Source organism: Podarcis muralis, chromosome 8 (genome assembly GCF_964188315.1).
Source record: "Podarcis muralis chromosome 8, rPodMur119.hap1.1, whole genome shotgun sequence".
NCBI classification, from domain to species: Eukaryota; Metazoa; Chordata; class Lepidosauria; order Squamata; family Lacertidae; genus Podarcis; species Podarcis muralis.
In genome coordinates, this window is record NC_135662.1 from 38,181,120 (window position 1) to 38,208,442 (window position 27,323).

At 44.7% G+C, this 27,323-nt stretch overlaps 1 protein-coding gene and 1 pseudogene across 2 annotated transcripts in view; one reads left to right on the forward strand and one right to left on the reverse strand.

The window, feature by feature from the left end:
• LOC114600063 (DGAT1/2-independent enzyme synthesizing storage lipids-like) overlaps positions 1-3,339 on the reverse strand; it is a 5,915-nt pseudogene extending 2,576 nt beyond the window's left edge. The window contains exons 1-2 of the transcript XR_013394091.1: positions 2,935-3,339; positions 955-1,117 (exon numbers count right to left, since the gene is read on the reverse strand). The product of XR_013394091.1 is annotated as a DGAT1/2-independent enzyme synthesizing storage lipids-like (transcript). The remainder of the gene's footprint in view (positions 1-954; positions 1,118-2,934) is intronic.
• A 9,881-nt stretch (positions 3,340-13,220) lies between these two features.
• On the forward strand, positions 13,221-27,147 carry LOC114601326 (DGAT1/2-independent enzyme synthesizing storage lipids-like). The gene is made up of 7 exons (XM_077933014.1): positions 13,221-13,341; positions 19,385-19,757; positions 22,489-22,653; positions 24,391-24,581; positions 25,481-25,541; positions 25,840-25,979; positions 26,998-27,147. Exons 2-7 carry the CDS (start codon positions 19,481-19,483, stop codon positions 27,100-27,102), a joined length of 939 nt encoding a protein of 312 aa, XP_077789140.1. The 5' UTR covers positions 13,221-13,341; positions 19,385-19,480; the 3' UTR covers positions 27,103-27,147.
• Positions 27,148-27,323: the final 176 nt, after the last annotated feature.

Here is a 27,323-nt window from a genome sequence, read left to right on the forward strand (position 1 = left end):
TCCTTCTTTCCTTCCTTCCTTCCTTCCTTCCTTCCTTCCTTCCTTCCTTCCTTGACCTTTCTGTGGCGTCATCAGAGGAAGATGATGTGGGGGGAGTGGCAGTGGAGGGCCATGAACACTACAACAAGGGTGCCACATGTGTTTGATGGCAGTGTCACATGGGGGCATAAAAGCTGTGTGTGGCAGTGCTTGATTGGCCATTAGCTCCCACCCATCCCAGCTGCCACAGAGGATTTTTGCACAGGTGGTTAGTGCAGATGCTCCGAAGCAGAATCCCATACTTTGCGTTGTTCTTTCCAGTAAGGAATACTCCATCTTTACTAATGATTGAATTTTCGCAAAATTCTTTGTACTTGAGGAAAACAACAACTTAGAGATGCATTTTCCTAAATCTTGTCCTATTCTAGTATTAAACTAAGCAGCAATTATTATATGAGAGCCTGCAGTTACAGCATAGAAAGCAGATGTCACATTATCCAGATTCCTTCAGTTCTTAGATCCCTGAGGAAGAATGTAGACAAGTTGTACAAGAAAGCATGGAATTTCTGCATGGAAGCACAGGAATTGTCTTGCAATTACTAGAGTAAAAGAAGAAGAAGAAGAAGCACTCTCATAGCTGTTTTGAGGTCAGGTCAGGTTTTCCTGCAATCTGTGATCAAGGGCCATAGACGCAGGTTGACATGCTGTATTGGAAACATTGCCTGATTCAAATATGATGCCCGAAACATTATTGGGAGAAGAGGTTGACTGTTGTACAATGGCCAAAAGAGAGCCTGCAGTTTCCAACTTCCTTTTTTGTGAGGACACTTGCTGATATTTCATGTGTTGTTTTTCACCTACTTGCCTGATACGCTGTTTTATATTTTATAGCATTGTTTAATAACTTATAGCTTTATTTTATATCATATTTCACATATTTTAAGAAAAAAAGCATGATTTAAATTTAATAACTACCTGGAAACCGATATATGCCATGATCACATATTGAAAAGCACTCTTTCCCTGTCTCCTTGAAAAGTCTAGCGATAAGGAAGAAATAGTCTGTAGTAAAACTGGTGATAATACATAATAAGCACTGGTCCTTTAGGGAGATGTTCCATGCCAAAAACTTCATAACCTGGAAATAATATAAAATGCAATAAATAAATGTTATTTTGTTGAAAAATAAATGGAATATTGCAATCTTTTATTGGAAGAAACACTGTGGTTCAGAAAACTGAAATTTAAGATCAGTTAAAAAGCTCTCCTATATGTTGCAGCATTCTGGATACTAGGTTGTCATCCACATGGGCCAGAACTTTCTCCGTTGTGCTCACATAATAAATGATATTTCTCGTCTGCTGGAATCTTCGTTCTTTGCTTAATTTTGGGCGTAGATGGGGAAAAAATTGCCTAGTCTTTGAGTGAGCTAAAACTGTGACTTGCTGTTTCAATCTCCTTTAAACTTTCATCAGGGCCATCTTAAGCATATGCGGTGTCGGGGTGCAAAGATCCACCAGGCACCCCTAGGTTGCCTAGATTTGTCGAGCGTTTCTTAACGGGGGACCCCAAAGTTGTTGACTTTTTTTTAGGAGATAGTTGTTTACCTTTAGAATGGTTGCAGACGCAGTGACTCACAGAGCCAACTAACGGGGTTTCCAGCACCCAACGCACGGGGCGTACGAAGGTGGGTGTGGGTTCCATGCTAGGGGGGAACAAAATGTTCGGTGACACAGTTTCTGTGCTGTCCACCTGCTGCCTCCACACATCTCGCTGCATAGTGGCTAACTGTTTCGGCAGGGATCCATGCGTTCTTATTTGTCGGGACTTGTTGCTGCCATCGGTGCTGTTGGTGTGCGACAGATCCCGTCCAGAGATCTTTCTCTCCTGCCGCTAGCATTCCCCGTTGTTCTGCGCTGGCACATCACGTTGGGCGGTGCTGGGAGAGTGTGATGACAGCGGAAAAGCCAGCAAAGGAACCCACAGCTCGGCACATGCAACAGGATGCATAGTGCCACACCCACAACGTTAAATGGTGCTCCGGGCATGGCACTGAAACAGTTAGTTGCCATGCAGCTGCGACAAGAGCCGGCAGGCTCTTCTGCTGCGGGCAGGTTGGTGCGAATTTGGGAGTGAGCGTTGGAGTCCGACGGGCTCTGCTCCGCTCGGCTCTCGGCGGCTCTTCCCGGGACTCCAACGCTCGGCCCTGGACTCTCAGCCTGGCACCCCTGTGAGCCCGGCGCCCGGGTGCCGTACACTACTAGCGCCAATGGTTAAGATGCCCCTGACTTTCATATGGGTTATAATACTATATTTTCCTGAGCCTTTTTATTTGAAGAACAGTATTACCCTTCCATACAGAGTGTTGCACATTCTTTCCCCATCCCTAAGAGCTCTAATTTCAGGCATCTTCAGGCCATGCTCTGAATCCCTTTATACAATGTGAGAAAACAGTTTCCCAGACAGATGCACCCTTGACCATGTCCTAAGTAGCAACAGGGTTTCATCCTTATGACCCAAATTTGGTTTTAGTAATGTGCTTCTGATTTATGCTTCAACATCTAAAGCAACATTACACTCTGGGATGCAATGAGAACATAAGATGGATCCTCTTGATCAAGCCAAAGCTCTCTGTATTCCATCATCCTGTTTCTCACAGTGTCCATCCAAATTAGCAGCCATCACCACATCACCACATCCTTTGCTGACAAATTCCATGGTTTGTGTCCAGAGTTTATGCTTCAGGGTTACCTAGTGATTTACCATGCTCAAGAAAATTGCACCCTCAAAGTCTCACTACACGATGATATACTCATTAAATTCGCTGTGTACCCACCACACAGTTAAAACCGTAGTGGTAACTATTGTTCCAGGGCCTCAAGTCTGAAATTCTGATGCTCAGTCCTATGAAAGTATAGTAACTGAATTATTGGTATGAAATAAACATTTACTCACCATGCCATATCTTTCCAAACATATCTAAAACTTGAGCCGTAACTTGCTTTGGCTTTTTCCAACATTTGGTATCAAAATCAGTTTCTTGCTGGTTATTCATCTTCTTGTGGACATATAGCAAAAATGAGATTGCACAGATAAACAAATATGTCATTATAATGATTGAACAAGGCAAAATCAGAAGCATACTCAACCACCAAGAGTAAGTCCTTGAGCTCAGGTATTCTTCCATGGAAGGAAAACTAATCCAGTTTCCCAGCATTTGAGTAAAGCGGCTCATGGTTTCCTGATATGAAGCCCCACGTGTATGCCAAGGAAGGAAACAAATCCAGTTAAATCTTCTTTGGTTTTGATGGTATTTTTCCCCACTGTTTACCTGGAAAACAGAAAATGCAGTATATTAGTTTGAACTGCCATTCCAGAAGCGTTCATGATTACATGAATTCTCCTGCTATTTAATATTTTCCCAGTTTTCCCCACCGTAACTTGCCAAGTAGATACAAGTAGATACAAAATGACAAGTGCATGACTCCATTTATTTCTTGTAAAGCAAGCTGGTTTCAGTCCACTGCTGAAGTATTAAGGAAAGTGAGAAAGGGTCACTTCTCTTTGAGTCAGCAGAAATGGTTCCCCGCCTCCTAAAACTGCAGCTGCATGCATCTTGTGACTGTCTTCTTTGTGTTGCTGGGCAAACTAACACATATCCGAGGATAGATAAAGAACTCAAGTTTCAGCATTCACTGTTGTGGGGCATTGGAGACATGGATACTGTTGGAATGATCTGGGGAAGATGTGTTGGATTTGTGAAGAGCTTATCTGAAGGAAGTTAGACACATTGCAAGACTACACAGAGGGAACTCTGGCAGTTGCAGGACTTTTTTGAGCAAGTGGACTTTGCACTTGCTGTGTGCACTTTTCCTCAGCAAAAACTTTATACGTCGAAACGCTCTCTGGGCTCAGAGAGTGAAGACTTCTTGTAGCAGAGAGTGTGTGTGTCTTTCTGCCCCCAAAGTAAAAGTGATCTCTGCTACACAGTTGTTTTTCGTACTGAGGCTATCCACTTGACTCAAATTATATGGAGCGAACACAACACCGAACAAGAGGGAGGGTTGGGAAAATAGTGAGCTGATGGGTGGCAGCATTTTGGAATTCACTGCAAAGTGCCTCTTTCTGGGGATGTGAAGTGGAATAGCAGTGCTGCTGCCAGAGAAGAACAGATGCCGATGGCCAAACCCTGTTATCACTGCCTCTAGAACTTCTTTCCGGTTGGGTTATTGGGGACCGTGCCACAATACACAACCATTGCATTTTTGTCTACAAATTACTAAGTCATCTGAAAACAGACCTTCACATAGTTAAATTGCATATTTTTTATTTTACTCTATCTCCACTACATCCTTCAACAGAAAAGTATGGGAAAAGAGACAAAATTGATAAGGGTATGCAGGCTTTATGGCACAGCTGTTTGATTCCAATAATAGCTGTGTTATAGGGAGGAATTTAATTTCTGCTTCTCAGTGTTATAATATCTGAAAAGCTGTAAATGCTTAATTTCATCTCCACAAGTAGCGAACATCCTAGTTGTGTTTTAAGTTGACAAGGTGGAAACAGGCTAAGATTTTCATACAACTGGTTTTTACACATGCACATAGACAAGACAGCATTTCTCTCTCTCTCTGCTGATCCCTGCACAGGAACTGACAAATAACACAACTACTAGCACATTTGCAAAACTAAGCAAGAACCATTTGTTGAGATTGCAGGGGGTTGACTAGACAACCCGTTGGGCCCCTTCCAACTTTACATTTTATGTTTCTGTGAACAAAACCTTTTACTTACATTCCTGGTAAGCCTAAATTGCCTTCACGTTGGTCACCTCTCTCTGAGAGCAGCAAAAGTCTTGTCTGGTGCTGTATTTTTTCATAGGCTAATTTCCACCACTATGGAGACATGTCCCTTTATGTGGAGGTTTAAAGAGACTGTGGTGGGTGTGCCATCTGTATGAACAAACCAAGCATTGTGAAAAAGAGAGAAGGCTTAGGGAGGCTGCTTCTTGGAAGTCGTGGCCATTTGTAATCATACATAAGTATGGAGTCATACCTACAAGAACATTTATAATGTACAAAAACATATTGGGTCACAGAAAACCAGTTCTTGACTAAGGAATAAAGGTAGGAATTGTACTCGCAACACTCTGTCTGCGATTCAGTCATAGACTCATTAAGAACAAATATCCATGGCTTGTAAAAGCCAAACAGAACCAGAATACATAAAAGCACATGTATCTTATCTTCACTAGCCACTTCATGAATCACTTGAAGAAGAGTTAAAGCTGATCAAAACTCATTTAAACCACTTTGTTGTTTAGTCGTGTCCGACTCTTTGTGACCCCATGGACCACAGGAAGCCAGGCACTCCTGTCTTCTAAAAGGCAGATGTCAGGGCCGCCTCAGGTCCCAGCTCACAAGAGACCAACGCCAAGTCCACTTTATTTACAAAAGTCTTTATTGAAGTACATTGTTTGTTCCACAGCCGAGGCGCGCAGCCCCACGTCTGTTACGCTTAGACCGCTGAAGTCCCCTCTGAATCAGTCCTGCCTCCACACCTGTTTAAGAGGCTTCTGCTGGTCCACCTCTTCCTGTCCTTCCTTTTCCGCAGGGTCTTTCTGCCCCCCTGGGTTCCTTCCCTCCTGCTTTCCCCTGACGCTGAGTCCCCAGACGCCTGCTCCCCCCTCCTCCGTGCTTTGGGACCAGGCTCCTCCTCCGGGCTCTCCGCATTTCCGCGCGCCTCCACATTTGAACTTGGCGCGCGTTCGCTACCTCTGACCTTCCTCTTGACAGTTACACTACTCTCTGTACTACTCTCCGCCCCTTCCGGCAGGACGTCTTGCCCCAATCTCCTTCCCCTCTCTGCTTCCTGCTCTGCTTCATCTGTCACACTGGGAACTCCACCCTCTTCATTCCGTTCCGGCGGGGAAGCCGGCACCGATCTCCCACTCCCACTCGGGATTTCCCTGCTGCTCCCCTGCTCCTGACGAGTTCCCCCTGTGGCTCCCCTTGGCCTGACCAGGGGCGCCCCCTTTTGGGAATCCTCCGATTCACTTGAAAGACTCATGGAAACCCTCAAGTCATTGTCATCCTCCTCCTCCTCATTCCGGGATTCTTCCCCCTCGCTCTCAGTCTCCTCCCTCATCTGTGCCTCTCTCCCTGAACCCCTGACATCAGATAAAAACCACAGGCTTTCCAGAGTGAGATGTTGCCTTGAAAGCTGCTGAGTCCCTTCCAGGCATTGTTCTGCTTCATCGCCTGACACTCCTGAGAATATGAGGGAGCCCTGTTTGCTTCAGTGTTGAGGAAGGCACTTGAGAGTGTTGAGGATGACACTTGAGAGCCAACCTGTCAAGTGCCTACCTTAATTCCCAATTCTATAGCAAGACTTTGACAGAAGTGGTGAGCATGCCAACTTGAAAATTCCTGAGTATTCAGGAATTCACCAGATACCATAAGTCTCTGGGAACAGACCACCTTAATGGATCCCCCAGCCTTATAGAAGGGCACTGCATCATCACTTCGAATTTCACCATCTAATTATCCATCTCAGACAATGGGCTCAGCACAAACTTCCCTACGAATGGATTTCTGCCTTTCCACTCCCTTGGAGAGACCTGAACTAGGGTATGTTCTGTCTTATGTGTTGGGCCTTTAATTTACTGAGATGGTCTCATGGTTGCCATGGAGACCAGGACCTAGAGCTTTTATGGTCAAGAGCCATGTGTTGTAGCATTTCTGGTCTGTGAACAGATAATGTAGGAGGATAGAGACTGCTCGATAAAAAGAGGCGATAAAGAAGAAAATACAGTTATAAAAGGGGAAATCAGTGAAATTTATAAAATATAAGTAGAAAAGGGGGATCAAGAATGCAAGGCTTGGGTCTCCTCCCCGCCCCACGAGATGACTCCGGCCGTTAATTATTTAAGATTTATTGGTTCAACAAAACCCCCGGTTGGAGCTCCACTAATTTCAGTCTTGAAAATGGAGCTCCACTAATTTCAGTCTATGTTGAAAAGGCTGTCCATAAGAATAAAATAAAATTATTATAATTTTTTTAGAGATGGTATTTAACACCAGTCAGATTAAATCAAATAAACAAGGAATATTCGGTGTTATGTTGGAGGGGATGCCAGGAAGCAGAATTATGTTCAAATGGGGTGGGGGTATAAATATGTGGAATTTTTGGCAAAGTATGTTTAAAGAGATCACAGAAATCACTGGGTTAAAGCTGATCAAAAGTTCAGAGGTAGCATTATTATCAATTTACAATGGGGTGGAAGGGGTATGTCATTTATTCTTCTCTTTGTCCCTCCAGATTTTATGCCATGACGGGGGGGGGGGCTTCTCTTTACCTCCCTGGTGTGGATCCTATATATGTGTGTGTGTGTGTGTGTGTGTGTGTGTGTGTGTGTGTCCAAATATATATAAAATTGTCCAAATTGGTCTGATTTCTTTTTACTTTATAGAGAAGTTGCTGCTTTAATGGTGGCACTTGAGGCATTTTGCTGAGAGGTCTTGATTGCACAGTGTCTCTGCGTTCAATATTGGAGCTTCCGTGGCTCCCTTCGGAGCTTTGGAGACTCCTAGGGAGCGTTCTCCGACACCACTGGACCCTTCGGAACCAGAATTTTCCTTATGGGCTTTTTTAGAGAAGGTGCTTTGCCCAAGCTCCCTTCCTGCCTATTTGCAGCATTCGGGTCTCTCAGGGCGAGCAATCCCCATCATTCACCATAGCCTGCAGCAGTCCACAACAATACATTGCATTTTTAAATATAATAATTTTTAATAATTTTTCATTAATAACAATCCAATATAGACCACATTAATACAATACCAAATCATAATTCAATTTAAAAAGCCAATTGTCAGATTTCAAATTAAACATTTTGGTTGAGTTCCCATGTTCTAATTTTAGGAGATTTTTTAGGAGATGTTGATTACTTTTTGCTGCTTCAATCCAATTTAACCCAATTAATACAGTTCCCATGTTGATCCTTTATTTTATCAGCCACTGATGTGTTGACTTTCATTCGTATTTAACTGTTCCATATCCGTTAATTTGCAAGAGGAGTTTATATCTGGTAACTTTCTGTGTGGAATGTTTTTTTAAAAAATGTTCAACCTTCCTTTCTTGTTGCAATCAATCATTTCCAGCATTTCCCCCCTGCTCCAAGGACTCAGTTTTACTGCGTAGTGACCTTTCACCACCTCGCTTTTCTCAAAACCGAAAGTGGTCTGGCATCTGGCCATTAATCTGGGCAGACTTCCAGTATTTTCTTTCAATACTTTCCCATCTGATAACAAGCTGATGTCTCATCAACACCATAATAAATCAAAGTTATAATCCTCCGTGGGAGGGTATTGCCACAGAACATCCCAACATGTTCCACGCAGTTTCATTCTTTGAATTAATCCATAAGCATTATAAAGTTCTGATTGATTCCCTCTTGCAATCCATTAATAATTGCAATCCATTAGTAACTTATTTTTTGCTTCGGTGAAGAGATGCCATATTATAAAAAAAGCATGGTGAATATATAAAGAGAAAACAAAGGCTTCTCTCTACCACATACCAATCCAATTACGATTAAAATCTTCTCCAGATTGAGTCCTTGACACTCAGTGGCTGATTCATTCAGCAGCAGGTTAACTTGTCTCCTTCTTCCAGAACATGCCTGCTTCTCAAGTCTCAATTTGGATATAGCTTAAAAAACAGAAGAATCTCTGTGCATGGTGACCACATTGGAGAGTTTCCAATGCATGCAGGGCATTCTGTAGGAGCGGGAGGCAGCTACTGGGCAATCTCCGAATGAGAGCGCTCCCCCCGACCTGGGTTGCAATGATAATTATTCTCAAATTATCCTTAATTGTCTGCATGCTATGGTGAGAACCATTGTTCACCATGGCGGCAAAAAACGGAAGTCCGCAATCTATTCATAACGATTATGATTATGATTACGATATCTTTATTGTCATTGTCCCATGCAGAACAATGAAATTTGAAAAACTACATAAAAACTACATGAAACTACCACAAAACTACATAAAACTACATAAAAACTACATAAAACTACATAAAAACTACATAAAACTACATAAAAACTACATAAAACATTCAAAAACCCCTAAAAACTCTAAAACCCCATTTTAAAACACACTATACTTATGCTGCGTTTAGAACCAGAATTGCATTTGCATAGAAACTGTTTCTCAGGCGGCTAGTCCTGGCCTTTATAACCCTATACCTTCTTCCAGAAGGCAGAAGCTGAAAGAGATCATTTTCGGGGTGCGGACTATCCTGTGCTATACATTTCAAACAAAATCAAGTTACACTACACCTTTATCCGCTGCCGTAATACCACAGAACAATCCCTCCAATTCTCAGTCTCCCATCACTGCCAAGAAATCTCTCCCTCTCAGCTCACTTTCACAAAAAGTTTGAGAATTCACTGTCCCAAGGGAGGGAAGTAACTCATGGCTCTTGATCATAAAACCTATAGGTCCTGGGGCAGCTCAGGAATCATGGCTTCTGTGGCAACCATGAGACTGTCTCAGTAAATTAAAGGCTCATTAGGCAGGGTATGGACGCGGGTGGCGCTGTGGGTTAAACCACAGAGCCTAGGACTTGCCAATCAGAAGGTCGGTGGTTCGAATCCCTGTGACGGGGTGAGCTCCCGTTGCCTGGTCCCTGCTCCTGCCAACCCAGCAGTTTGAAAGCACTTCAAAGTGCAAGTAGATAAATAGGTACCGCTCCGGCGGGAAGGTAAACGGCGTTTCCGTGCACTGCTCTGGTTCACCAGAAGCGGCTTAGTCATGCTGGCCACCCGGCTCTCTCAGCCAATAAAGCTAGATGAGTGCCACAACCCCAGAGTCGGCCACGACTGGACCTAATGTTCAGGGGTCCCTTTACCTTTACCTAGGCAGGTTTCTGCAAGGGAGTGGGAAGGCAGAAATCCATCGATAGCGGGGTTTGTGCTGAGCCCATTCTCAGATAGATCAGTGGCGTAGCGTGGGGGGTGCAGGGGGGGCCGGCCGCACCGGGCGCAACATCTGGTTGTTAGGGCAAATCCACGGGTTAGGGGGCGCAAATCCACGGGTTAGGGGGCGCAAATTACTTGCCTTGCCCCGGGTGCTGACAACCCACGCTACGCCACTGAGATAGATCATTTCCCTTTTTAAATCCTCATAAAACCTGAGAAGTTGATCTGAAGAATCTTTATTTGCATCAGCCACTAGCCATAGGAATACAATAAAAGAAAATGTACTGAAGATAGAGGTAAAAACTTAACTTTACAAAATACATTTTGGAGGTTTAGATCAATAATCAAATAATCAAATAATAGATCTTATTCTAATTGCCCCCACTAAAAACCTTGCAGATTTTGCTGCCACCTGGTCATCTTGATCCGCTGGATGAAAGGACACAGTAGCAATGGTTGAGCAACCCAGCATGGACAATAGAAGAGGGGTAATACCCTCACTCCTCAAATCTTTATAAAGAGTGCAACCAGAAGCTCATGTGCCACTGACTCAATACTGCCATCTCCACATGGACATCATTGTTTTTTCCAGTGGAATTTTCTGAAATTGACCCTCAAGTACAGCTGAAGGCAGTTTATTCAAGCTTGCGAAAGTGAAAGCTCATCTGTATTTTGGAATTGTTAAATTTTGCAAATAGGGTGCCCAAGTGTCAAAATGACTAGGTAGAAAATAATCATACCATGGACAAAATTGCTTTATTGTGGCCAAATTATTCTGTTGCTCAATTAGGTGCTGTCTAATTTAATTATTTACTTTACTTAAAGCCCAGTGTTAATAACTGTTGTGATGATAAACCAGAAAAGTAAAGCTTTTGGTTGACAATTATAGTCGAAGCACTCTCATGACAATCTTACAATACTAAGGGTAGTAGACCAGTGGGGTTTAAATTTAGGCAAAGCCAATAATTAAATGTCCTATACCAAACCTGTAATTCAACTGAGGGGAAACTAGCCTCTAAGCGCAATGAAGCATTTGGAACACAGGATGGAACAGAAAAAAATTGCCTTAGGAACTTAGGTTGAACAGCTTCTGTAGATCCAAGGTGAGGCCCTGCCCAAATCTGAGCCCATATAATAACTGTGCCAGGGGTTTAGCTTTAAACAGGCCTGATGGTATACGATTGCCACCTTTGTATGTAAAAAGCCTGTCAGAATTTTGGTGCTTTGAGATGCTTTTTCCTTTGCATATTTCTGATGTGCTCTCCACGACCATGCTGACTGAAAAATAGGGCAAAGGTATTTAAAGACTTTAACTTGTTCGATCAACAGATTATTTACATACCGCCTATGGTTCCTATAATTTCTTGAAAAATTAGTTTTCTTTAGTTTGACTTCTTGCAATTCACAGCCAGGTGTTCTCTTTGGCAGTATCCTGAGAACGCCCTCATCAACCTTTTTACGCCCACTTTTGTTTGCGATAGAAGTACCATTTATTTAATTATTAGATTATCTAATTATTTATTTCATTTGTATACCGCTTTATATTTTAAGAAAAATCTCAAAGTGGTTTAAAGCACATTAAAACATCAATAAGACAATCTGAAGAAAGTCAAATATAGAGTATACAGTCAAAGCAACATAATTAACTAAAAAAACAAACAAACTAAATTATCCCAAAGATTTCAAAATAAAACGTTACAAAGGAGGTCAACTACAGAATACACACTCCACAAAGTAAGTTAACAAAAAACAAAACTTAAACATTTTTTTTAAAAAAAACACTGCTAAGTGAGGTCAAATATAAAATGCACATTTAAAACAGCATAACTAACAAAAGAATAAAACATTATCATAAGCATGTCACAGCTGCTTGGCAGGCACTAAAAGATGGGGCAAAATAATCCAATAGTTAGGGTTTGTTGTCAGGCAATGTCCCTCTGGTCTCACCAGGCACTGCTTTAGTAGAGCTGGTGAGTCTGGGCCCCACCCCCTAGGCCAGGTGGAAAGGGCCTTGCAGGGAGCGGCCTTCATGACTCACAGCAATACCTGAGCTCAGTGGATCACCCAGGGTGGTTATTTATGCTTCTGATTTGCTTTATCCATTATTGAGAATAGTGTATTTGGTTCTCTGTGCTTCCTCATTTTTGCTCTGTTTTTACAAGAAGATGTATAACCAGCAAGAAACTGAGGCTGATAGCAAATTTTGGGGCATTCCAAGGCAAGTTACATATATGTTTAGAAAGATATGCCATGGTGAGGAGACAGAGCCAGAGCAGCCAGCTGAGATGTTATCACTGGAGAGTATTTCTGACCCCCCTTCTCCCAGAACCCGGCGTTCGTTGAGAGTGCAAGAGAAAAGGACTCAGAGACAATTATCCCCTGGCGGCCACTGTAAGGAAAAGTGCTGTTGGTAGGAAGGGAGTGGAGAGGATCTCAGTTGGAGCAATGCCATTGTCTCTCACTGTGATGATTGAATAAATTCGTTAAGTAAGAACTCTTCTTGTTTTTCTCTGCTTCTTGCTGCCACCGGGGGAGGGGGAGGAATAAAACAATAGATATAGATATAGATATAGATATAGATGTAGATGATGTAGATGTGGATGTAGATGTAGATGTAAATGATATAGATGTAGATAGATATAATCATCATCATATTGTAAACTGCCTGATGAACTTCAGTTTTTAATGAGTCTGTGACTGAATTGTAGGCACTGCATGACAGAGTAAAATGGACCAACATGTATGTATGCGATTATTCCTCTGACTTAACTGATGAACGCATGCTGGACTTGGATCCTTCACCTCCACCTGACAGTATTGAACATGTGCCGAATGCCAGAGACCCTTTGATATCAGAGCATGTCAACCTGGAATTTCTGGGGCTCCAAAGCAAGCAATACATGCTGCATAATTAATGCAGCATGGTGCCAATGGAAGAGCTTTTACTGGAGCAGCACTAGGATTCAATATTGTGAACAGAACATGTTATTAAGGTTTGTGTATTACATCATGTTCTTATCTCATACACAACTTATAGTGGGAGAAGCCACCAGCAAATGGAGGTAACACAGTTGTCACAATACCTACCTTTACCCCTTAGTCAATAGCTGGTTATGTGACACGGTTGCTATTGTAGGTGTGACTTTAATTACAATAATTTTAATTACAAATGGGCACAACCTCTTAGCAGTCTTTTTCACAATGCTTGGTTTCTTCATACAAATGGCACACTCATCACAGTCTCTTTAAAGCACCACAGAAAAGGACCTTTCTCCATAGGGGTGGAAATCAGCCTACGAAAAAGTGCACCAGCCAGGACTTCTGCTGCATCCACAGAGAGGTGACTGAAGCAAAGGTGATTTAGACTTACCAGGAATGTAAGTAAAAAAAATTGTTCATAGAATCATAAAGTGTAGAACTGGAAGGGATTCCAAGGGTCATCTAGTCAACCCTCTTCAATGCAGGAATCTCATCAAAGTCTCTCATTCAGTTTGAAACCATAGTAGACCCTGCTTCGTTTGCAAATGTCCTGTTGTTGTTGTTGTTGTTGTTGTTTAGTCGTTTAGTCATGTCCGACTCTTCGTGACCCCATGGACCAGAGCACGCCAGGCACTTCTGTCTTCCATTGCCTCCCGCAGTTTGTTCAAATTCATGCTGGTAGCTTCGAGAACACTGTCCAACCATCTCATCCTCTGTCGCCCCCTTCTCCTTGTGCCCTCTATCTTTCCCTCCCTTTTCCAGGGAGTCTTCTCTTCTCATGAGGTGGCCAAAGTATTGGAGCCTCAGCTTCACGATCTGTCTTTCCAGTGAGTACTCTGGGCTGATTTCCTTAAGAATGGATGCGTTTGATCTTCTTGCAGTCCATGGGACTCTCAAGAGGCTCCTCCAGCACCATAATTCAAATGCACCAATTCTTCGGCGATCAGCCTTCTTTATGGTCCAGCTCTCACTTCCATACATCACTACTGGGAAAACCATAGCTTTAACTATATGGACCTTTGTTGGCAAGGTGATGTCTCTGCTTTTTAAGATGTTCTAGTAGTTGTATTATTTGTTACTTCCTGTGCAGGAGTCATCAGAGAGAGAGAGAGAGAGAGAGAGAGAGAGAGAGATAGAGATGCTCTGTGTGTGTGTGTGTGTGTGTGTGTGTGTGTGTGTTTGTGTGCGTGTAAAAACTAGTTGTATGAACATCTTAGCCTGTTTCCACACTATCAACTTAAAACACAGCTAGGATGTTCATTTCTTTTAGTCAGGGTTGATTTGAAGCTGGGATAGATATGGATGGTAGCTAATGTCAAGTGTACACTACTGTCCAAGCCAACAGTGGGAAAGCATTGCATGCAGACTCAGATATATGCGAGATAAAAACATGTTGTTTTAGCTGAAACAGCGCCTCTCTGGAATTCATCATTCCTCAAATACCAGTGATGAGGGATTCCCCATTCCTAGCAAGGGCGGGTGGAAAAGAGCTTTTAAAATATTAATATTATTATTATTTTTATAAATTTCCCATTAAGAACATCCAATTAATAACAAATCAAATCAAATCATAATCCAATTCAAAAACAAAACAAAACTAAAAACTAAACTACAATCTGAATTATTTATTATTACCGTATTTTTTGTTCTATAGGACGCACTTCTTCCCCTCCAAAAATCAAGGGGAAATGTGTGTGTGTCCTATGGAACGAATGCAGGCTCCTTGGCTTCAGTGATAGCAACGCGAAGCCTCCGAACCACAGAGGGAGCGCTCCCTCCGCGCTTTGGAGGCTTCGCGTTGCTTTCGCTGAAGCCTGGAGAGTGAGAGGGGTTGGTGCACACCGACCCCTCTTGCTTTCCAGGCTTCAGGGATAGCCGCCTGAAGCCTTCGGAGCGCAGCGCGAGTTCCCGCTGCGCTCCAGAGGCTTCAGGTTCCTGTCGCTGAAGCAAGGAGATTCTTGCTCTCCCGACTTCAGCAAAAGGAACCCGAAGCCTGCGACCCCTCTCGCTCTCCAGGCTTCAGGGATAGCCGCCAGAAGCCTTCGGAGCGCAGCATGAGTTCGCGCCGCACTCCGCAGGCTTCTGATTCCTTTTGCTGAAGCCGGGAGAGTCTTGCTCTCCCAGCTTCAGCAGAGAGGGAGAGCTGTGCAGCACCCCTTCAGTCAAGCGGGAGGAGAAATGGAAGGGGCTCCGTTTCTCCTGCTGCTTCGCTGAAGGGGCGCTGAGCAGAGAGGGGGAGAATTTTTTTTCTGTGTTCTCCCCCTCTAAAACAAGGTGCGTTCTATGGTCTGGAACATCCTATAGAGTGAAAAATATGGTAAATTTCACATGGACTTCCAATATTCTGGACCTCTGAAGAACTCATATCGCATAATGATATTTCTACCCTCTTCTTCTTGTTCTCATATTTTCCACATTCTGATCTTAAACTCTCAAAGTCCTCAGTCACTGGCTAATCAATTCTCAATCATGTTAAACAATCATATATCCTTTCATCTGTCAGGCGTAGTTTAATTTGTATATATACTGTGTGTGTGTGTGTGTGTGTGTGTGTGTGTGTGTGTGTGTGTGTATGTATTTCCTTTGTCTGTTTGCAAAGGAAGCTTTCCCTGGCTCACTCTTATCTTCCAGTTCTGGCTCTTGTCCAAGCCTGCCATTTGAAGTTTTATGATGCAGTAAATTCCCAAGTTGTTGAGTTGTTAAGCATACTGTTCACAAATATATGTAGCAATTAAAATGGAATATATTCCACGGATATAAATCATTTGGCAATTGATCAGCTTTTCCAGGGACCACACAAGTCTCCCCTCTAGGGAGGGGAGTTGCTAGACACCTGTTTCGCTTTCTCTCCCACCCATAAAGAAGAAAAACCTGCAAACAGGTGCACTGTATGTTGTGGGATATTTCCCAAATTATTGTCTCAGATCATTGTGGAATCAGCCAAAAGATGTTCCCCACTCCCACAAAAAAGGGAGGAATTCACTTTTTCCATCCTGTGTCACAACTATAAAGCACCAACTTGTTCTGCTCATTTATCTTTGTCAAGTCCGATTAAAACTGTGCAGCTGACTAATCAATTGCAAATAGAAGTCCATCTGTACTCCGTTTAATTTTTTTTAGGTCTTTTTTAATGAGGCTCGGCATATAAAAGCAAATGTAGATATAAAAGAGAGAACGTACTGATCACCTCTGTAAATCCAAGCACCATGATGAGAATCTCTTTGAAGTCCAAACTTACATACCAGCAACTGTGCAGTTCTGCAGATTGTTTCCCTTATCTCCATCAGTCCAGAATACGCCTGTTTTCAGCCAAATCTTATTAATTTTTAAGAAGCAGGTGTCCCTGCTTGAGAGAATGATTCTGGAGAGTGCCCAGTTTCCGTGCCAGGCTTGGCACCCAAAGTGCCAAGGTTTGGCATCTTGTTGTGGGGGCCAGATAACGGACTCTCTGGGTGAGACAGCCCTCTCCTACCCTGGAGAGGTCGGCAGGACTAATTACTCCCATATTAGTCCTGAATTTCTGGCACTACTGGGGGTCCGATCTCATGGAAGGCAGCCATTTCCCTCGGCAGGAAAAAGGAAGTCTGAAAAGATCTGGTAAAATATGAGCCACCTAAATCTCAGGTGAAGGAGTAAGGTTTACAGTCATACCATGTCTGTTCGACTTCCAAAACAGTCTTTGACTTTGAAAACCAAAGCAAGGCTTCTGATTGGCTGCAGAAAGCTCCTGCAACCAATCCAAAGCTGTGGAAGCCCTGCTGGACGTTCAGCTTCCCAGAACGTTTGAGAACTAAGCTATTTGAAAACCAAGGTACAACTGATCTGAGACAAACCACAGCAGTGAAATTTAGTTTTTCATGGCTCTCGGGGGTGAGGAACTGGAGCACTTATGGCTTTTTCGGGTATTAATTTGTCCTATCACACAGCTACTATAGGCACAACCCCCCCCATCAATATTGTCTATTTTCTCATACCATTAAGTTGAAAAATGTAGTGAAGATAGAGTAGAATCAAAAATATACAATTTGACTATGTAAAGCTAATGGATGTTAAGATGACTTAGTAAGTTGAAGACAAAAATGTGATGGCTGAGTATTGTGGCATGATCTCCAATAACCCAACTGGAAAGAAGTTCTAGAGGCAGTGATAACAGGGTTTGGCCATCAGCATCTGTTCTTATATGGCGGCAGAGCTGCTATTCCACCTCACATCCCCAGAAAGAGACATTTTGCAGTGTATCCCCAGATGCTGCTACCCTTCAGCTCACTTTTCTCCGCACCCTCAATCTTGTTCGGTGCTGCATCTGCACCACACAATTTAAGTTGAGTGGTTAGGCTCAGTATAGGGAACAACTGTGTAGCAAAGTTAGTTTTTACTTTGGGGGCAGAAAGACACAGAAAGAACAAACTCTACAGTTGCTACAAGAAGTCGCCACTCTCTGAGCCCAGAGAGCATTTTGACTTATAAAGTCCTTGATGAGGCAAAGTCGACACAGTAAGAACAAAGTCCAGTTGTTAACGAAGACCTGCAACTGCCAGAGTCCTCTCAGTCCAAAGTCTTGCAATGTGTCCAAATTCTTTCAGACAAGTTCTTCACAAATTCCTCCACTTTTTAACCGGATTATTCCAACAGTCTCCATGTCTCCAGTTCTCCATGTATCCTGAGCTATGTGTTAGTTTGCCCAGTAACACAAACAAGACAGTCAAAAGATGCATGCAGCTGCATTTTTAAGGGGGCAGGGAAACATTTCTGCTGACTCAAAGAGAAGTAACACTTCCCCACTTTCCTTAATACTTCAGCAGTGGAATGAAACCAGCTTGCTTTACATCATTTGTAATGTTGTACATCCCCATGATGGATGCTGGAAAAACAATACGTCTACTTGGCAAGTTACAGTGGGGAAAATTAGGAAAATATTACCGTATTTTTCACCCTATAGGACACACTTTTCCCCCTCCAAAAAGGAAGGGGAAATGTGTGTGCGTCCTATGGGGCGAATGCAGGCTTTCGCTGAAGCCTGGAGAGTGAGAGGGGTTGGTGCGCACCGACCCCTCTCGCTCTCCAGGCTTCAGAAAACTCTGCGCAAGCCGCGGGAGCCCTCCCACGGCTTGCGCAGAGCCACCTCTTATCCCGAAGCCCCGGCGCGCTCAGCAGTCGTGCCAGGGCTTCGGGTAGCTCTGCGCAAGCCACGGGAGGGCTCCCCCGGCTTGCGCAGAGCTGCCTCTTATCCCGAAGCCTTGGCGCGCTGAGCAGTCGCATCGGGGCTTCAGGTTGCTCTGCGTAAGCCGCGGGAGGGCTCCCACAGCTTGCGCAGAGCTGCCTCTTATCCCGAAGCCCCAGCGCGCTCAGCAGTCACGCCGTGGCTTCGGGTAGCTCCGCGCAAGCCGCGGGAGGGCTCCCACGGCTTGCGCAGAGCCACCTCTTATCCCGAAGCCCCGGCGCGCTCAGCAGTCATGCCAGGGCTTCAGGTAGCTCTGCGCAAGCCGCGGGAGGGCTCCCCCGGCTTGCGCAGAGCTGCCTCTTATCCCGAAGCCCTGGCGCGCTGAGCAGTCGCATCAGGGCTTCAGGTAGCTCTGCGTAAGCTGCGGGAGGGCTCCCACAGCTTGCGCATAGCTGCCTCTTATCCCGAAGCCCCGGCGCGCTGAGCAGTCGCATCGGGGCTTCAGGTAGCTCTGCGCAAGCCGCGGGAGGGCTCCCACGGCTTGCGCAGAGCCGCCTCTTATCCCGAAGCCCCAGCGCACTCAGCAGTTGCGCCAGGGCTTCGGGTAGCTCTGCGCAAGCCGCGGGAGGGCTCCCACAGCTTGCGCAGAGCTGCCTCTTATCCCGAAGCCCCGGCGTGCTGAGCAGTCGCATCGGGGCTTCAGGTAGCTCTGCGCAAGCCGCGGGAGGGCTCCCATGCCTTGCGCAGAGGCGCCTCTTATCCCGAAGCCCCAGCGCACTCAGCAGTTGCGCCAGGGCTTCGGGTAGCTCTGCGCAAGCCGCGGGAGGGCTCCCCCGGCTTGCGCAGAGCTGCCTCTTATCCCGAAGCCCCAGCGCGCTCAGCAGTTGCGCCAGGGCTTCGGGTAGCTCTGCGCAAGCCGCGGGAGGGCTCCCCCAGCTTGCGCAGAGCCGCCTCTTATCCCAAAGCCCCAGCGCGCTGGGCAGTCGCGTCCGGACTTTGGGTAGCTCTCCGCAAGCCGCGGGAGGGCTCCCACGGCTTGTGCAGAGCAGCCTGTTCTGGGGGCTGGGGTCGGGGGAAGCTCGGGCTTCCCCCGCCGCAGCCCCGTGCCGGGGGGGGAATAATTTTTTTTCTTTATTTCCCCTCCAAAAAACTAGGTGCGCCTTATGGGCCGGTGCGTCCTATGGGGCGCAAAATACGGTAAATCACATGAGATTTCATGTAATCATGAATGCTTCTGGGATGACAGTTCAAACTAATGTACTGCATTTTCTGTTTTCCAGGTAAACAGTTGAAAAAAATACCATCACAACTGAGGAAATTTCCACTTCATATATTTCTTTCATTGGCATACACGTGGTGCTTCAGATTAGGAAACCATGAGCTGGTTTTCTCAAATTCTGGAAAACTGGATCAGTTTTTCTTATTTGGAAGAATATCGGACCTTAGTGGTTCACCCTTTGTGGTTACTTAAGCTTCTGATTTTAATTTATTCACCATTCATATGTACGGTTTTGTGTCTCTGGGCTGTCTCATTTGTGTTACATATTTACAAGAAGATTAATAACCAACAAGAAAGTGATGTTAGCAAATTTTGGGAAAAACCAAGGAAAATTATTGCTCAAGTTTGTGATATATTTGGAAAGATATGGTATGGTGAGTAAGCATTCTTCCATTCCAATAATTCAGTCTTATCAGCTCCTATACTTTCATAGGATTGAGCATCAGAATTTCAGACTTGAGACATTGGGTCAATACAGTGGTGCCTCGCAAGACGAAATTAATTCGTTCCGCAAGTTTTTTCTTCTTGCGAGTTTTTCGTCTTGCGAAGCACGGTTTCCCATAGGAATGCATTGAAAATCAATTAATGCGTTCCTATGGAAACCGACTTCAGACCAGGTCCGGGGACAGACTGTCCCCTGACCTCTTCTGAAGGCTGGGGGGGGGGACAAGGGCTTTTCTTCCCACCCCCAGCATTTTAAAAAACCCCGGGACAGCGGAGGGCTTCTCCGCTGTCCGGGGCGATCTTAAAATGCTGGCGGGCGGCATTTTAAGATCGTCCAGGACCTCTTCTGAAGGCGGGCGGGGGGCAAAAGTCTTTGCTCCCCCCGCCTGCCTTCAAAAGCCCTCCGGGACAGCGGAGAAACGCGCCGCCCGGGGCGATTTTAAACCCGCTGTCCCGGGCATTTTAAAATCGCCCCGGACAGCGGAGAAGTCCCCCGCTGTCCCGGCGTTTTTAAAAAACCTCTCCGCCTCAAAGCATCCTTCCGAAGCCGGGCGGCGGGAGGAGGTGTCCCCGCCCCGCCGCCAGGCTTCGGAGGAGGTCCGAGGACAGTGGGGAAGACGCGCTGCGCTTCCCCGCTGTCCCGGAGATTTCCCTATGGGCTTTCGTCTTGCGAAGGAAGCCCATAGGGAAATTCGTTTTGCGAAGCGCCTCCAAAACGGAAAACCCTTTCGTCTAGCGGGTTTTCCGTCTTGCGAGGCGTTCGTCTTGCGGGGCACCACTGTAGTTGCTATAGTGCATCAGGAGTGGACCTCTAAACCCACTTCAGAGTCACCACAGCTCCAAGCTGGCCTTGGCTCCATATGGATCAAAAGAAAGGCATGGAAATTTTTTTAGGTAATAAGCAATCAAAAAGAAAAACAAAACATATTATGAAGTATGAAATTAAGATATATTACAGAAGAAAGGGTCAGCTGATGGCTGCATAAACACCATACATTTAATCACATTGAAAGCATGCCTCCTCTCCAAAAGAAACTTGGAGAATGTTGCTTACACCTCACAGAGCTTTAATTAGCAAAGATCTTTAAAAATAGTTTCATGAATTGTGGCAAGAGAAGGGGGTTGGGTTTAAACATGTAGTGAGTACGCAGCGAATGTAATGAGTATATCATCGTGCAGTGAGACTTTGATGGTGCCATTTTCCAGAGCATGGTAAACCAATAGGTAACTCTGAAACATAAACTCTGGACACAAACCATGGAATCTGCCAGCGTAGGATGTGGTAAAGGTAAAGGTAAAGGTACCCCTGCCCGTACGGGCCAGTCTTGCCAGACTCTGGGGTTGTGCGCCCATCTCACTCAAGAGGCCGGGGGCCAGCGCTGTCCGGAGACACTTCCGGGTCACGTGGCCAGCGTGACATCGCTGCTCTGGCGAGCCAGAGCCGCACACGGAAACGCCGTTTACCTTCCCGCTAGAAAGCGGTACCTATTTATCTACTTGCACCCGGGGGTGCTTTCGAACTGCTAGGTTGGCAGGCGCTGGGACCGAACGACGGGAGCGCACCCCGCCGCGGGGATTCGAACCGCCGACCTTTCGATCGGCAAGCCCTAGGTGCTGAGGCTTTTACCCACAGCGCCACCCGCGTCCCCTGTAGGATGTGGTGATGGCTGCTAAATTGGATGGACACTGCGAGAAACCGGATGATGGAATACAGAGAGCTTTGGCTTGATCAAGAGGATCCATCTTATGTTTTCATCGCTTCCCAGAGTGATGTTGCTTTAGATGTTGAAGCATAAATCAGAAATACATTACTAAAACCAAGTTTGGGTCATAAGGATGAAACCCTGTGGCTACTTATGACATTGGTCAAGGGTGTATCTGTCTGGGAAACTGTTTTCTCACTTTGTATAAAGTGATTCAGAGAATGGTCTGAAGATATGAGTATTATAACACATCTAAATGCTTAAAGGTGGCGCTGTGGGTAAAAGCCTCAGTGCCTAGGGCTTGCCGATCGAAAGGTCGGCGGTTCGAATCCCCGCGGCGGGGTGCGCTCCCGCTGCTTGGTCCCAGCGCCTGCCAACCTAGCAGTTCGAAAGCACTCCCGGGTGCAAGTAGATAAATAGGGACCGCTTACTGGCGGGAAGGTAAACGGCGTTTCCGTGTGCTGTGCTGGCTCGCCAGATGCAGCTTCGTCACGCTGGCCACGTGACCCAGAAGTGTCTCTGGACAGTGCTGGCCCCCAGCCTCTTGAGTGAGATGGGCGCACAACCCCAGAGTCTGTCAAGACTGGCCCGTATGGGCAGGGGTACCTTTACCTTTACCTTTACCTTTTAAATGCTTAAAGGAGATTGAAAGAGTGTCACAGTTTTAGCTTACTCAAAGACTAGGCAAAAATGTTTTCACCTGCACCCAAAAGTAAGCAAGGAAGGAATATTCCAGCAGAGGAGAATACCATTTGTTCTGGGATCACAACAGAGAAAGTCTTGATCTGTATAGATGACAAACTAGCATCCAGAACACTGAAACATATAGGAGAGGTTTTTACCTGATCTTAAATTTCAGTTTTCTGAACTGCACTGTTTTCCTCCAATAAAAGATTGCAATATTTCATTTATTTTTCACAAAGTAATATTTATTTGTGGCATTTTGTATTATTTCCAGGTTATGAAGTTATTGGCATGGAACATCTCCGTAAAGGACCAGGGATTATTGTTTATTATCACTCAGCCACTGCTATTGACTATTCATTTCTTGTCGCTAAACTTTTTAAGGAGGTACAGAGAGAGTGCTTTTCAGTCACTCATAGAGGCATATATCGGCTACTAGGTAAATTACTAAATTCAAATCATGTTTTTTATCAAAAAATATGTGAAATGTGACATAAAACAATGCTATAAAATATAAAACCATGTATCAGGCAAACAGGTGAAAAACAACATACAAATAAAATATCAGCAAGATGATGGATGTGACCATGGGGAATGTAAGGAAAAATAAAACTCGTAACCAAGTGTTGATATTTCATTGTACCCTACCTATGCTGTTGGGGAATCCTCTCAAAGCATGCCTCACTTCATTTCCCAGTGACAAGTTGCCCTGACAGATTCCCATCTGAGTTACAACAATGGATGAGCCCAGAATGAGATGGAGTGTTCACACAAAAAAGAAAGTTGGAAACTGCAGGCTTGCTTTTGGCCATTTACAGCCTCAACCTCTTCTTCCAATAAGATTTCAGGCACCTTATTTGAATCAGGCTATGTTTCCAACGGGACACTGGTGGTGCTGTGGGTTAAACAACAGAGCCTAGGACTTGCCGATCAGAAGGTCAGCGGTTCGAATCCCCGCAACTGGGTGAGCTCCAGTTGCTCGGTCCCAGCTCCTGCCACCCTAGCAGTTCAAAAACACATCAAAGTGCAAGTAGATTAATAGGTACCGCTCTGGCGGGAAGGTATTTCCGTGTGCTGCTCTGGTTCGCCAGAAGCAGCTTATTCCTTCTGGCCACATGACCCAGAAGCTGTACGCCGGCTCCCTCAGCCAATAAAGCAAGATGAGCGCTGCAACCCCAGAGTCGGTCACAACTGGACCTAATGGTCAGGGGTCCCTTTACCTTTCCAACACAGCATGTCGACCTGTGTCTTTTGGCCCATGATCACAGGTTGCAGGAATACCTTATCTGGCCTCATAACAGCTATGAGATTACTTTCTACATTCTTCCTCAGGGATCTAAAAAATGGGGCCAACTGGATAAAGTGACATCTGATTTCTGTGCTGTAACTGCATATAATTGCTTCTGACTTTAATGCCAGAATAGGACAAGGTGTAGGAAACTGGGTCTCCAACTTGACGATTTCTTCAGGTTCAAAGATACCAGAAAGCATGGCCCCACCCAAACACATGGCCAATCAAGCACTCCCACACAAAGCTTTTATGCCCCCATGTGACACTGCAATCGAACCCATGTAGCACCCTTGCGGGAGTGTTCATGGCCCTCCACTGCCACTTCTCACACATCATCTTCCTCTGCATGCACACAGCAGCCACAGCAAGGAACTATGACACCACCAAAGGGTCATTTAAATAAGGAAGGAAGGAAGTACAGAGCCCCCAAATGCCCAGTAGCACAGAGTGCTCTGTTTGGGGGTGAATTTGTCCATTGGGTGAATTAACACAGCATATAATCTCCACCCAGTTACCTGTGCATGAAAAGATGAACTTTTGTTGGTGTAGGCAGGATTCAACCAGCATGGGCTCATCTGTGCCATGTGTGTATCTGTCTCTCTGTGCATGCCGCAAGGCACTGTGGCCTGTATTTTTATCATAATGCAAACTTGAATGTCATTCAGTTGTACTACAGACTTGACTTGTGGAACGCATGTCTAAAAAGGTGGCCACCTCAGCACTTCCACGAAATCCTACTTGAAAAAAATTGGCAGAGAACTATGCTTGTGATCTGTAACAGTGCAATATCTTTGGAATAATGACACTTGTATAGCATCCACAATATTTCCTAAATAAGCGTTATATAAAATGCATTTTCTTTCTATTTGGGGCTTCTTTTTTCAGGGCTGAAGATACTTTTAAATTCCATCAATTTGAAAGATTTCAATAAAGCTGAATGTGTGGAAATTTTGAAGAAAGGCCATTTACTGGGCATTGCCCCTGGTGGAGGTAGAGAAGCAAACTTTAGTTATGACTACAACATAATGTGGGGTAACAGCACTGGTTTCGCTCGGGTAGCTTTGGAGGCAAAAGTGGTGAGTGATCTTTGTCCAATTTGCATTGCCTTCATGATTATCCTAGATAAGACATAATGTGTTGACATCCTTGATCTAGCGTCCTAAGTAGTTGAGGATGGCAAATATCCTGTTTGGGGGTCAAATGATTTCTGGAGTTCCGAATATTTCCCACCCCTGCTTTTTGTTTTTAAGCTATTGAAGTCACTTACCATATTTTTCGCCCCATAGGGCGCACCGGCCCATAGGACACACCTAGATATTTGGGGGGGAAATAAAGGGGGAAAATTATTTTCCCCCCAAGCTTCCCCCGACCCCAGCCCCCAGAACAGGCTGCTATCTGCAAGCCTATCCTGCCAGACTCCCCAGGCTTGCGTGTATCTGTCCCCCGAGCTTGTGGGGCTGGCAGCCTCCAAGCCAGGTCAGGGAATAGCGGGTTGGCAGCGCTGCGCCTCCCCGCTGTCCCCCGAGCTTGTGGCTGCAGGCTGCTGCCCGCAAGCCTTGCGAGAACTCCCACCGGGTTCGCAAGGCTTGCAGATAGCTTCCTGAAGCCTGGAGAGCGGGAGGGGTCGGTGCGCACTGACCCCTCTCGATCTCCAGGCTTCAGTGAAAGCCTGCATTAGCCCCAAAGGACGCACACACATTTCCCCTTCATTTTTGGAGGGGGAAAAGTGCGTCCTATAGGGCGAAAAATACGGTACATTTAAAAAGAAAAATAGCTTTTTCCCTCTTCAATTCTTGAAAATCTGGGGGACAGCATGTGCAATTTGAAGTCAATTGCGTCTGGCTTGTCATTGTAATGCCAGATGGGGAGCATTATTCCTAGTCCTTACCAAAATAAAGGTGGGGCAGGTGGGGTGCAGTAATTCTCCAGTTTTCACCTTTCTTTTGATTTTGTATTTCTTCTTTTATTCTTTTAGCCCGTCATCCCTATGTTTACACAAAACGTTTGTGAAACATACAGGAACATTGGAAAGTCAAGTGAGAAAAATATCTTATATTCCTTGGTTGATCAAGAGATCTGATATCAGGCAATAAACAGATTAATACTATACAATGATTTTTTTTAAAAAAAAATCTATTTCGTACCTACTAGTAGTTTATTCAATGTATACTTATCTGAAAAAATTGTGCTGTCTCTTTAAAAATATGCACTCAAATTATTTAACCTCATGTCTGGGATGGATTGATTGGGATTGCTAAAAACTCAGAATGCCAACTAATTTCAAATTTGATATGGGATTGCTTTCTTACAGACTCTTTTCCCTTCCATACATAGGGTTGACAAGATGGTTATATGAGAAAACAAGACTTCTCTACCTTCCCATATATGGAGGACTTCCAGTGAAACTGACGACATATATTGGAGAACCCATCCCATATGATCCAAATATAACAGCTGCAGAGCTGGCTGAAAAAGTAAGTTAACTCTACACAAGGAAGTAAAAAAGTAGAATATTCTTTTCCTGTTGGTTTCTCTCTTTCAGTTGTATAAATTATATTCTGCCTACTGACTTGCTCATTCTATACGACCAGAGATAGGGTTTATTATATAGACTTTTGTGCATTATGTTCATCACTCAGCTTTCCCGCTCCGAAAATTGTTGAGACCATGAAAAACCTATGCATTTCATGTAGTACTGCACAAAGATCTGCTCATGCAATAGGACTTCTTCTCCCCACCATATGCCCCAGAATCTGCCCCAGAGGGTCCCTCCAACCCCGCTCCCCCAGTGGGGGACCCAATAAGCACTGTGACTTATTGCAACTCTGCACGTGAATGCGACTCCATCCTACTCTGCTATTTTCACCCATGCCCTGCTGTGCTGTTTTCAGGCATGGAACCAGGAGGTGACTGATTTCTGTCACTAGCCCTGTTAGCCATTGCCATTCTAAGAGAACGAGGGAGGTGTTCATAGTGAGTTCAGGCACCTCTTTTTCTGGAAAAATAGCACTGAGCATAGTGAAATATAACTCAATAGCATTTCTGCAGTTTTCCTCACATAGCTGGAGGTAACAACCATGCAGGAAAACTAATACGTACCAAGCAGCCCAAGGCACTTATGTTTGGTTGTATCTCTGTCATTCTCATACAGTGCTCTTGGTAAAAAAAACATAAAGACAGGGGGCTGGATTCACTGACAGATGAGCAGTTTCCTAGTGGGGGTTCCTCACCCTGGCTGCTCTGGCCCAACCCTTCATGTTGAAGAAGCCACTTTTCAGGATTGAGAGACAAGGACTATCATGCAACACATCTCAGTCTACAAAGTCATTTACGTATCCTAGAAAGAAGTTACATATTGTGCTTCTATATCTGGAATAAATGTGTTGCCTCTGGTTTTGATCCCTTTATCATCACAGATATTAATAACTGTGAACACCTATTTAGCAATATATTCCTATAACACAATGTATTCCTTTGTTCTTCTTTCAACAGGCAAAGACTGCAATTGAAAATCTTCGGGATAAATACCAAATAAGACCAGGAAATATGTTAAGAGCTCTTTCAGAACGATTTGATAAGCATTACAAAGCTAACTAGTCCATATAAAACAGTTGCAGTGTTTCTGACCTGATGTCTGTTATAGGAAGCATTAATAATTATGTTATTAAAGCTAAGCTGATATACACAGAATTGTGCTGGATTGTTTATTAATTATCTGGAAGGGACACTAGCTCAGTAACCCATCACCTGCTGTGTGTTCAGAAAGTCCTAGGTTTTCAAAGACATACGAGTGCTTTCTTGCCCTATCCTGCAATACT